This window comes from Pogona vitticeps, chromosome 3, assembly GCF_051106095.1.
Source record: "Pogona vitticeps strain Pit_001003342236 chromosome 3, PviZW2.1, whole genome shotgun sequence".
Lineage (NCBI taxonomy): Eukaryota > Metazoa > Chordata > Lepidosauria > Squamata > Agamidae > Pogona > Pogona vitticeps.
This window is the reverse complement of record NC_135785.1, coordinates 185,074,306-185,087,752: the sequence shown is the minus strand read 5'-3', so window position 1 is coordinate 185,087,752 and position 13,447 is coordinate 185,074,306. Positions and strand designations below refer to the sequence as shown.

At 40.5% G+C, this 13,447-nt stretch overlaps 1 protein-coding gene across 2 annotated transcripts in view; it reads right to left on the bottom strand.

The window, feature by feature from the left end:
* The window catches only part of REPS2 (RALBP1 associated Eps domain containing 2), a 116,087-nt gene that overhangs the window by 77,228 nt on the left and 25,412 nt on the right, over nt 1–13,447 (bottom strand). For both annotated transcript variants that reach the window (XM_072994334.2, XM_072994336.2), the window contains exons 2-5: nt 8,722–8,845; nt 6,877–7,025; nt 4,614–4,740; nt 2,425–2,522 (exon numbers count right to left, since the gene is read on the bottom strand). In XM_072994334.2, coding sequence (XP_072850435.2) covers nt 2,425–2,522; nt 4,614–4,740; nt 6,877–7,025; nt 8,722–8,845 — 498 coding nt within the window. The remainder of the gene's footprint in view (nt 1–2,424; nt 2,523–4,613; nt 4,741–6,876; nt 7,026–8,721; nt 8,846–13,447) is intronic.

The following is a 13,447-nucleotide window of genomic DNA, read 5'->3' as shown; positions in this document are numbered from 1 at the left end:
GGACTTCTCCGGCCGCAAGATTTCCAATTGACTTGCGGCCGGAGAATCGACCTACGGACTGGAAGGGGGAGGCAGGGAAAGTGCCTCCCCCTTCCAGTCCGTAGGCCGCCGATCGTGGCTCTGGATGCCTTCCAAGGCTTCTCTGCAGCCATGGGAGGCATCTCGGAGGTCCCCCCCACTGCCGATCGTGCCTCCGAAGCCCGATCAGCAGGCGGGAGCGACCTCCGAGAGCCCTCCCATGGCGGCGGGGAAGGCCTGCGGAGGTCCCCCTCGTTGCCGATCATGCCTACTGGGGGAAGCCCTCACCTGGTATGCCCAATCTACCAGGCTTTCCCGGGCAGTAAACCGGGCCTACCAAGGGAAGCCATCCCCTGGTAGGCCCGGTCCACCCTGGGAAAGCCTGCATCAGCGGGGGTGGGGGACCTCCAAGAGGCCTCTGGCAATGGCGGGGAAGCCCTCAGAGGCCTCGGGCAGCGGTGATGGCAGCAGTGGGGGAACCTTGGAAGGCTTCGGACAGGTATGGTGTTTTTATTTTTATTTTTTCATTATTTTTTTGTGCGGGGGGTTTCTTGGGCCGGTTACAGATTACAGGGTTTTCAATGCATTCCAATGGGAAATGGACCCTCGACCTATGGACTTTTCGACCTGTGGCCATCATTCCAATACGGATTAATTCCGTAGGTCAAGGGTCCACTGTACTTGTTTGTTAAATCCTTCACAATCCTGGCCCATCTATGATAAGCTGCATGCTGGTGTGCACTGCCCAACGGTTCCTGTGGGTAAAGGAAGTGACTAAATAAACCATGGACCTGTAGGTTGCTGCTGTGACATTCAAACCTGGCAGGAGCTGGTCCTCTGGATTGTTTCTCTCCCATAAACACAGAAGAAAGAATCCACAATTTGATTTTAAATCGTTTCTCTAGTTTGCTGGGAGAGAAATAAGACAAAGCACTAGCTCTTGCTGGAGCTGGTCTTAACGTTAAACAATTGCCAGGAATCATCCAGTATAAAACAGTATGGTGCCTTGCATATGACAAGCCAGAATTCTCAAGAACTGTAAGTACAGTATTCAAACATGCCTGCTGCATGCAGATTCCAACCAACTCCTGCAATAAAGAGCTAAGTTGTCTTGGGACTTCTGGAAAGTGGTGACAGGAAGGCCTATTCTAAGCTCAACAGGGACACATGGTCTAGCTGTTTTCTCAAAACAGGAAGGGTGAAGGCCAGGCCATTTAGTCAGGCAGCACAGACAAGCATCGTTCATTAAAATGTCCTAGTCCCCCTACTCTCTCCAATACAAGAATGTTCACAAGCACTAGTTGTTAAGAGATCCCTTCTTAAACCCCAGGGCTATCTGTGAACACAGTGACATTAAATCCTACCTACATAACTGCTCATGGTGCACCTAAGTACTGTAGTAAAAAACAAGTTTACAAATTACCTTTCGACATAGTGAAACCTACACAGTAAACAAAATCTAGACAGCAAAGTAAGTTGCCTTCCTATGAATAACAACCATGTATTCTACTATGGGGATGCCTGGATTTCATCTCTGGTCTTTACCAAACATATTCTATAGCTCAAATTATTACTTTCACATAGTAATAAAGAAATTACACCAGACGCTGTTCAATATATGCCAAGACTAACTATATAACCTTGTTACTCATTGGCATTTCCTAATAAATACCAGTATCCCAATAGATTTATTTATGACTCCATCCAAAATTGCAATGTAGCATATTTTTCCATGTATAAGACACCCCCATTTCTAACCCAAAATTAAGACATCTAAGCAGGGCTTAGCAAGTGGAGGGGGAAAGAGATCAAAGTGCTGCACGATTGCTTCGATCCCTTTCCCCCTCGTGCAGCGCGGGATTGCTTTGATGCCTTTCCCTCTCCACTGAATCAGGTGGGCAAAGCAGCAACTGGACAGGCAAAGGGGCAGGCAGGCAAGGAGGTGAGCAAGTGAAGAGGTGAAGTGACCAGGGAGTGAAGAGGTGACTGGGCAAGCAAATAAATGATCAGACAAGCAAGAGGTTGTAACCAGGTGAGTGAAAGGGTAGCTAGGTGAAAGGATGAACTAGGTGAGTGATGAGTGAGGGGGACAACTGAAGGGGGTGATCAGGCAGCTGCTAGTTTGTTTTTGTTTTTTAAAATCCTATTTGGTAAAGTGCTACATCAGATAGGAGTTTTTTTTTTTTAAGTGGATGGGGCATTCACATCCACATCCACCCCAAAATAAATGGAACTGCGACAGAGGTGCAGAAAACACTGCCATAGTGCTCCACGCGTTCACATATGTTTTGTGTAGACTAAAATTCAAGGGTTTGGGGATTTTTTAGGAGAAGCCAATATAACAGTGGGTTTTATTCTCAGTGGGATCAAGCCCTATGGCACACATCATCACATGCAGTTCATTACCCGAACAAGAGAGGAATGAGGTGGCACTGATTTGGATGCACAAGCCCCTGATGTGGGTCCATCTTGTTGGTGAGCTGAAAATCTAGCTTCATAGGCACCTATGCAAGATTAAAAGGAAACAGGTAGGAACATTTCCAAAAGCATACACAGCAACATATATACAAAGTTGTAGTTTTGCATTACGCATTTTTAAAAGCCAAGTTATATTCTTTTCCCTCATAAAAATAACTTTACTACCATAATTCATCCCTAAACTAGACAAAGCCCAAGTTTCACACTGTTGCCACTCATGCTGTTTTTACAAAAGGACAAATATCCACCTCTTACATAAGAAGATAAATGTTAAGATATGCATCCCCATGTCCTACTGCGGAGGAGAAAGCTGGTGCTGTTTTAGGAGACATAACATAAGGATGCAGACAGGAAAGAAGAAAGTTCAGAAAAATTCAATATTTGCCAAGTGAAATATACCAGTATTTACCAACCGGGGAGAATTACCCAACATTTAAAAATGGCAGGGAGCAATGTGAACACTTTTGAAAAGGTGATCAAAAGTGCTTATCCAAGTTACCACAAATATTCTGTGCAAAATAAACTTTTCAGAGAAGAATGGGAGTATTTCTCTTGTGAAGTCCGCTCACAATCCCAACACTCACTTTTGCACGCATGCATGTATGCACGCACACACGTAAAGGCACAAACAGAGAGCGCAAGGAAGCACCACAGTGCTTATTTGTTATTTATCGTTCAAGTTTTCTAATCAGTCCTTTATTCTAATATTGGGTGGAGGGAGAAGCCTTACTCAGCATTATCTTACATCAGAGGTAGGTCACATGCAACGTGGGGGTCACATACAACTTCCCAAGGTCCCAGAACTCCCTTCCCAAACAAATTTTTTTTCCAGAAAAAAAATGTTTTGACTCAAAGCATCCCTTTGTTTCCTTTGAGAGACATGAGGGAAAATTATGCAATGTTTTGCATCACCCCAATTTATTTTTTTAACACTAGAGGACACTTTTATTTTTAAAAAACTATTTTTGCCAGAAATAAATGAAACTGGGGTTATAGAAACAGCTGTTCAAATTTGGAGATGCATGTTGTCATGATTTACTTCAGCAAATGAAAGGCAGCAGCCAGCCCAAGGTCAGAAGCCAGAAAATCAGTCAGAACCAGCGGTAATAATGCTAAAGGAATCATGAAGAGAAGTCCAGGTCCGGTCCAAAGGTCAAGATAGCTCCAGAAAATGCCAAGGCAGGTTGCAAGTAAAGATAATAGTTGTTTCCTGCACTGATTCCTCATGGGAGCCTGCCTTATATGGGGAGTCACTTCATCTGGACAGCCCAAAGTTCTGGAAAACACCAGAATCTGCTGGCCCACAAGGATTGCATGAAGAATTCTGAGAGCCTTTTATTTTTCAAAAAAAAAAGGTTTACATTTTCAAACCCTGGGTTGAACTTGATTACGCATTACACATTAAAGCTGGAACCATTTCAAGGGGCCGTGGAGTGAGAAGCAATTTACAGGAGCCTTAACAATTCTCTTGTACAGGCTTTTCTCTTTTTTTAAAGAAAGAACAGCATTTGTTTGTTTATCTAGCAACTCTTCAGTCCCTGGCTGAGATCCAAAGAGGAAGTGAACTACACACACAGCTTGCCTTTTGCTTTCACGTGCGTTTAGCACTCTCTCTCTCTGTCACAGTGAGCTTTTTAAACCAAGTAACAAAAAACAGAAGCAAAGAACTGGCTACATGTAGTACTTTTTCATTTTTAAAAAGGAAACATTCTCTTTGCATCCTATCCAATGGTAATAGAAGAGATAAAGGGATACTACCTTGAAGAGACTCTTTGTGAGGGTTTCACATTCACAGAACGTCTCATTTAACTCAGAGGAGAGAAGCATTCAAAGACATGGACAATTTACTATTTGGATAAAAGGTGGTGGTTACTTTTAAGATTATAACAGCATGTATTATGTGCATTTGAATAAAAACGTAAGTTTGGAAGCAGATGCTTATACCAATTTGAACAAATTTTCTGGAAGAAAAAGGAAGCCAAGGTCCAATAATGAAAAAAGCACAACATCTGAGGCAGTTCTTTCTTTCTTTCTCTTTTTTAAAAGGATGTAATTAATATGGGAAACTCCTTAATGGCTTTCATGATTAGATTACTCCAAGACAGAACTCATTATACCTCCATGCTGCTGCTCAACTCCACTTCTCAAAATACCATATCCATAACTCAAAGGAATTCTCTGGTAGCTGGATGGAGAAGCTGGAGGTGAACCGATAGGAGACAAAGGAGGAGACTTTGCTTCTTGCTTCAAGATAAAAGAAAGAAAAACATAACAAAGCTATGGAAGTCTGGCTACACCACACCGACACCAATTTTATTCAAACTGCAGTAGAACAATAACTCCAAAACAAATTTGTCAAGACAAATTCTCTTTAAATTTTGATGCTGCACATATACTATTCACCAGTATTTGACATTATCTGACATAATACCAGTATTCCATTTTAACATACTCTGTTTCACCGAAAATACGACAGGGTCTTATATTAATGTTTTGCTCCAAAAAATGCATTAGGGCTTATTTTCACGGGATGCTTTATTTTTTTATGTACAATCTACAATTCAAATACAGTCACTTCATCTGATTGCTGTACAATGCTAGAGAGCAGGCTTTCACTTAACTAGGGCTTATATTACAAGCATCCTGAAAAATCATACTAGGGCTTATTTTCAGGTTAGGTCTTATTTTCAGGGAAACAGGGTATATGGTATATGATATTTCTGACTCATAACAGTCTAAGAACTAGATATTACATGACACACGGGTTTAGCATCTCACAGCATTTTATCACTGCTATCCTATTTCATTCACTCTTTTTGATCTGCTAAAAATGAAACAAGAAACTACTGTATTTTTTCGTGTATAGGATGACATTTTTGTCCAAAATCTTTAGACTAAAAATTGAGGGCTATCTTATACACAGAAGTAAGCTGAGGAAAGACCAAAAAGAAGAGGAGGGGGAAGGGATCAAAGCAATCCTGCTGCGCTTTGATCCCTGCTTTCCCCCTCCACTTGCTAAGCCCCATGGAAGCTTAGCAAGTGGAGGGGGAAAGCAGGGATTTCTGCCACTTCCTAAGCCCAAAGCATAGCAAAAGGAGGGGGAAAGCAGGGAAGCAAAGGGCTGCAGGATCGCTTTGATTGCTGCTTTCCCCTCCACTTGCTAAACCATACAGGGTTTAGCAAAAGGAGGGGGAAAGCTTTTGCTAACCCTGTGGGGCTTAGGAAGTGTCAGGGAAAGCAGTTATCAAAGCGATCCTGCAGCTCTTTGATCCCTTTTTTCTCCCTCCACTTGCTAAGCTCTGTGGGGCTTAGGAAGTGGCGGGGGAAACAGCAATCAAAGCGATCCTGCAGCCCTTTGATTCCTGCTTTCCCCGTTCACTTGCTAAGCTCCATGGGGCTTAGGAAGTGGAGGGGAAAGCAGTGATCAAAGGGATCCTGCAGCCCTTTGATCCCTGCTTTCCGCCCCTCCTTTTGCTATGCCTTGGGCTTAGAAAGTAGCAGGGAAAGCAGCGATCAAATCTTCTAATTTGGGGTTAGAAAAGTGGGAGTCGTCTTATACATTGGGCCATTTTATACACGGAAATATATAGTATGTATTCAAATTTCAGATCAAAAAGTTCAAAATTTAAATTTTAAAAGTTTACTTTGGATTAGCTAGGAATAGATGAGTTTTCATTTTCACAGCGGCTCAATTCATGGCTCAAGAGAGCACAGGGATATGTCAAGAGCGCTCAATGCAGCAAGCTAGTCACATTACATGATTTCTCCATGTAATTACCTATTTAAAAGTGCACTAGAACACACTATAGTCTAAATCTAACATAATGGGACCACCCAAGAAGTAACATGACAAGGCTTTCACTTCATCTCCACTCTACAGTTTTCTGAGTTGCCAGGAAGCACATTCTGGAGTGCCTTCTGCCCTCCAAAGCAGGTTCTGAAGGCAACAGGTAGGGCTGCATGATTATTCTTCCTTCCAGAAGAGGTCAAAAATAGTTCTACAATGGATCCTAGCTTCTGAAAAGACAAGGCTGCACTTGGGTGAAAAGTGATAAAATCCTGAGAAGGACCTCCTTCACAGATGTTGCTGTTTATGGCCATTGCATTCCAAGTGGCCTTTCATACAGCTGTGTAAATGGATGCATTGGATTAGAAGAAAATGCGTAGTACGAGCTGTTTAGTGCTGATATTAGCGTTGATAGTCGATAAAATAAACAGTTTTCCCATTTATTATCAGAGCAAATTCCATTTTTATTCAACTAATAGTTTCCGGACTATTCTAAACTGTTCCAAATGCTGTTTGCAAAGGACATCAATCAAAAAAATCAAAACCTAAAGCCTTTCGTGTGGCAGAGTTTAAAAACTGCAAAGACATTTTACCTGTTTTTCTCCTTCACCAAATCTTCTGAAGCAATTTTTTTCAAGAGTTGTATGTGGAATTTGGAATTTAGCTCCAGGGGCCTCTGTTAGATGACTGTACCTTGTTTCACTATCACTCTTCGGTGCCATAAATCGAGGCAAAGGCAATTCTTAAATAACAGAAAGAAATCATATGAAACCACAGTATATTAAAACAGGTTCTCCCCATACTAGAAAAAGATAATTAAGGCTTCAAACAATGTTAAAAGAAATCAAAATAATACTGGTTTTAGCAGAAAACTAAATTGTTATTCAGAATATTCAATCTCACACACACACACATACATGCCTACGCACCATCTATCTATCCATCTATCTGGCTTCATTCATTGACCAACTGATTCTTCATGGGGTAGCAACACTTCAACGAGGCATACTTCTAAATGATGGCAGATGACATTTGCTGCGGATTACCAGAGTCCAGATTATTAGGAAAACATATAGGAACATAAAATACCAGTTTGTACTAAATTGAACCATTCGACTATATTGGCCAGTACTGTCTACAGTGGCTGGCAATAGCTCTCTGGATTTTTCAGAAAGGATTCTCCCTGCCTAGACTCAAGAGATGCTGAAGACTGAACTTGTTTAGCATGTACTTTAGCAGGGAGGATAACACTACATTATGCACACTTTGGTAGAACAATTGTTCTCTTCAAGTGATCAAAGATGCCTGTCAGATTTCTTCATTTTCCTCAACATTTACTATGGTGCATTTACCATGGTTTGCTTTGAGATGGATCACTGGAAGGTAAGCACAAGCTGATTTTTCTATTCCAATTGCTGAGGCACACATCTCTAAGGAAATCTACTGCAGAGGGGAAGTGGATTCAAAGGAGGAAATAAATTTTCTTCTTAATATCTAGTTTGAGCTTCAGATATGGTACCTTCTATGGAGAAAGATTACCACATTTTCCCATTTATAAGACGACCCAGTGTGTAAGACGACTCCCCCTTTTCTGACTCCAAATTAGAAAATTTGATCCCTGCTTTTCCCTTCCTTTTTGCTAAGCCCCGTGGCTTCGCAAAAGGCAGGGAAAAGTGGCTGTCAAAGGGCTTCCTTCCCTGTATAAAACGACCCTCAATTTGTCCCATAATTATTTTAGGAAAAAGTGTCATTTTATACACAGTAAAATAAGGTATGTGCATCTGTGAAGCCACAAGTCTTCTTGCCAATCCCAGAGAATGAGAATTTTGCGTCAGAAAATAATCAAGCATAAACAAAGGGGTTCTTCACTCTGTCCATGCTTCAGCAAAGCTCCCCTTCACTCTTATTTATTTATATTTATAGCCTAGCTTTTTATCTGGAATCATTCAGTAAAAAAACAAAACAAAAAAAACTAGTTATATTAAAGGACCTAGTTAGAAGTTAAACATACAAAAGCCCTCTTCAGATCAGGAAACAATTTTCAAGTAACATTTGAAAGTCTGGATGAAGCTGGGTCAGTGCTCTCCTGGAAATTATCTTTTGGCTAAAAACATTTAGAGGCCATCATTTGAAACACATCATTAAGATAAAGGAGACAACCAACAACCTGGCTTTCCAATTCTTCCTGTTCGAGGGTTGAATTTTTTTAAAATGGTTTTAGCTCTAATCATTTATTGGACATTAGGGATGGAAACACTGTATTTGTTTGTAATGTTATGGTTTTATTGTTTCAGAAGCTTATTTATATTATATACTCATTCTAGAAAGCAGAGGAAGTTTTTAACCTGCAAGGTGCCTTATAAATGTTTCAGGTAAATAAGCAAGACACAAAATACATAATTTTTCACAAATTAAATTAATTTAGCATAGCAAATTACCATTCTGAATGCTCTCTAATCGTACTGGGAGACCAGATTGTGCAGCAGCTATTAGCTTCAGAGCAGCATAAAACTGAGCACGACCAAAATAACCAACACGCTTAGCACCACACAATTCCGTTATCTGAAAGAGAAAAAAAGGTAAGAGGATACAGACCCCATCATTAAAATACTAAAAGCTTAAAATGCAAAAAAGGTGACATGCTGAAAGTGCAGGTCACATACTACTGAAAAAGAACTATTTTATTCTCATTAAATGATCTGCTGGTGTAAGATATCTGGTCTATATTCTGCATGCTAAAAGGCTACTACATTCAACAGCTAAAATTCTATCACATTTTAACATTTACAAATCTTCCCATATTCTCCCATTAACCTTTTATAAACACATCCCTCCCTGTCTTCTTCAAATTCTCCTTCTCCAGATTCAAGTACATATAAGCTGAAAACTAGTAATACCTCACAAGTAGAGTACTGTACATCCATGTCAATTAATGGAATGTAGAGAGTTGACTCACCAAATTTGCACTGATTCAATGGGCCTACTTCAGTTCAATTTACTACTGAATTTAAACCTATAGACTGTATGTCTTCACATATACCCCCTTTGTACATCTATCCTTAGTGGGAACAGCTAGCCTTGAGGGGAATAACTTAATAAATTCCATCCACAGCATGTAGAGAAATTAAAAAAAACAAAATATGTAAAAGAAATAATGTTGGTTTAGAGAAATATCCCCCTTCCCCACAACAATACACTGTCAGAATGAAAACATTTCCTCAAGAACAGAAGTAGAGTGTATAAAAAAAGTTCCCTGTCTTTCATGGAAAGATTATGATGGCTAAGGGAACATATTGAAAAAAAGCTGTTTATTTCTGAAATAAAACATAAGATCAGTTCAAGGGAATAGCTTCTCCTCCTCTCTTTCAACAGGAATGCGAAACTTTTGGTCCCCACATGTTTTTGACCTCAACTCTAATCACCCCTTACCACCAGCAAGTTGGGTGAGGCTAACAAATCAAAACAACTGTAGGACCACCCATTTTTCTGCTCAAAAATCCACAAATCCTAATTTAAAAATTAAAAGAGTTATAGAGCAAAAGCATCTGCAAGATAGCTCATTAACCATACTGCTCTGCCCCAGGCTGTTTTCTTTAGTGGGGTATCAAGATTTCAGCCAGCTGGCAGAACTCTAAACCAAAAACCAAAGGAAACTACAAACATCCAGTGAAACACACTTAGGAGAGGTAGTCTCAACATATGGAAAAATTTATTTATTTATTTATTTATTTCATTTATATCCCGCCTATCTGGTCGTGTCAGGACCACTCTAGGCGGCTAACAACATTAAAAGATAATACAATAAATATACGTATAAACATTTTTACATAACAGAAATACTGTTTTATTTGTTTGAACATTTTCTATAGACTTCTGACAGGAAGAACATACCCGATTCTAACTTTAACCCTGCAGTTCACAGTTATTTTCAAATAGCATACCTTAAGTTAAAGCTTAACTCCACGTTAAGTAATTATACTGTATTCCTACATTTTAGAAAAAATCCTCCAAGTTCATTCTATTTCCTCCTTACATTATTTTCAGCTATGAACTTGACAACTGCCTGATTATTAAGCTGCCATCTTCAATAAGATTCTGCTATACTGTAGCTGCCTTGGGTCCTTTTAAGGAGAAAGGCAGGGTAAAAATATTTTAAATACATAAACAAATATAGGATCATTTTGGAATTACAGTAAAACTCAAAACCCCAGTGCAGCAAAATTAAAGTTTGTTAACAAAACATATAATTATTCAAGTTACATCATACTGTCCTCTGAAGATGCTGGCCACAGAGACTGGTGAAATGTTAGGAAGAACAACCTTCAGAACACAGCCTAAGAGCCCGAAAAACCCACAACAACCATTACATAATACTGTTCTGCTGAAAATGAAGCTCAAGGTGGCAATGAAGATTAGAATAAAACAGTACAAGCTATTTCAGTGATGCAATCCAACAACACTGCCCTAATTGGTTAAAAAAATTGTTTTTTGGTTCCTTACCAGGAAGGAACTGAAGAAGGAAGTCTTTTATTTCCCTATGTAATTTCCCTTATTCCTCACATCAGTGGTTAAGATGTCTATTTAATCCACTAATAATATGGAGATATGGAAATTAAAAAGGAAGCTTGCTTTGGTTAGATCCCAATGATCACATGTGCTGAAAATGAACCAAAGCAGAATGATCCTACCCATACCAGAAAAGAAGTAGCCCTTATAGAGACCCAGAAAGGTGTGTGTAGGAATCATAGAATCATAGAATCATAGAAACGTGAAGTTGGAAGGGGCCTACAAGGCCATCAAGTCCAATCCGCTACTCAATGCAGGAATATAATCAAAGCATATCTGCCAGGTGATTATCTAAGTTTTTCTTGAATGCTCTGGGGATAGGATGGTTCACTGCAGCATTTACATCATCTGGTCACCAGAAAAAGAAGGAAACTAATGCACCCTAGCAGCAGACCAAACAGTGGGCCAAATGTACCCTTCTTCTCAGATGTATTGCACAGATGTTTGTGTGTACAACTGTTTGATCCTGGCATCACACATGATGGTTCATAAATTAACAGCATTTACATTATGCACATCCATCAATATCTGAAATGATTGCTCTGTACAATTATAAAAATTGTGTATATCTGGTACTTTTATGAAACCAATGTATTTTATGGGGGAAAGTCCTATTTTATATATAGTATGACCCCCTCTATCTGCAGGAGATCAGTTCCAAGCCTGCCACCTGTGAATGCCAAAAATCTGCAGATACTGTACAGCGGTGCCTCGCTTAACGATTGCCCCGCATTACGACGAATCTGCTTTACAACAATGTTTTAAATGGGGGAATTTCACTTAGCGATGACCGGTTCCCTGCTTTGGGAACCGATTTTCACTTTATGATGATCAAAAACAGCTGATCATCGGGTTTTCAAAATGGCCACCAGGTGTTTAAAATGGCTCCCCGCTGTGCTTAGGGACGAATTTCCCACTATACAGGCACCGAAAATGGCTGCCGTATGGAGGATCTTCGCTGGACGGTGAGTTTTTAGCCCATTGGAATGCATTGAGGGGTTTTCAACGCGTTTCAATTGGCTTTTTAATTTCGCTTTACAATGTTTTCGCTTAACGGCAATTTTCCTGGAACAGATTATTGTCGTTAAGCGAGGCACCACTGTAATAGCAAATATTATACATAGTATCGTCTCCATCTCCCTCTAGTGACCAAATCTGGTAACGACATCATGGAACTATGTACCGTATTTTACCGTGTATAAAATGACACTTTTTCCTAAAATAGAGGAAAAATTGAGTGTTGTTTTATATACGGAAGGAAGCAGTCACACACATGCTCAGGCACCTCTTCCTGCCACCACCGCTGCCCAATTGCCTCTTCCAGAGTTCACGGCTTGTCCCCTCTGGTGGCCCCGAGGCGGCAGCAGCAGGAGGAGGAGGAGGTGAAGGAGCATTCACACGCACTCAGGCACCTCTTGCTGCTGCCTTCCCCACCCACCCGATCACCATCTCCCGTAGGACTGATGGGCTCAGTTCACATCACTGCCTTGTCCCCTCTGGTGGTGGAGGCAAGAGGAGGCGGAGGCAAACAAGCACTCTCCCACGCTCAGGTGCCTCTTCCTGCGTTGCCAGATCACCTCCTCACACAATCTTCTTAGGGCAGGGCACAAGGCAACGACGTGAGCTGGAGGTGAGCTCCGGGAGTCGGGAGTCGCACTGGAGGAGGTAATCGAGCGGGCAGCAGAGACTAGCAGCAGCAGGAGGTGGAGGAGCAGTTGCCCATTAACTGCTCCTCCGCCTCCATCAAGGGTAAAAATTAGGGGCTTGTTTTATACATCAGGGGTCATATACACTGTAAAATACGGTATTTCTATAGCAGATCCTTTTCATATGAAGGTCTCTGTCTCCCTCTAGTAGCCAGTTCTACTAAAGTACACAATGGAATTACATATTTCTTCGATTTTTCTTTTAATGTTTTTAATATTTGCAGACTACAGGTAAGTGAAAGCATGGATACTGATCCCACAGATATAGGGATCCTACTATAGTCTGCAATGTTAAAAATGCCAATCCTCTCATAATTAGCAAAGTTCCTCATTAGCAAGTATGATTCACATTTGGCAAACAAGGTAAAGGACAGGGACCATGGGGAAAAAAGGTTGCAGTTGTCTTACTCTAAGTGATCTTTCAGACAGAGCCCTTGTTCTTTTTAATGTACCTGATTCTGTACTTAGGTTATTAATATATTCTGCGACCCATGCAACATTCCCCATATCTTGATTAGTACATCAAGACTTCCTATGCATTCCATACCTCCTGATTTCTAGTTTCTGGTTTGTTCTAAGGGCAAAGCTTGGCAAGAGAGAACCTTTCAATGAAGTTCCTTCCCATGAGCACAGCCTCCTGATCACAAGTTTATTTTCAAAAGACACACACGCTCCAGAAGATAAGTTCCAGGGTGGAAGTGAATTTCTTATATACTTTTAAAGAAAAATTATAATATTTACTGAAGAAAAACAGTTCTCTGAGATGTATTTTCTAAACACGTACTTTGGATATGAATCCTCCTAACCTCTCAACTTCTTCACAACTAACAGAATGTAATCTCTGCCCTCTCTACAAAAGTCCTATGATTTGCAAATGCCAGTACAAACATTG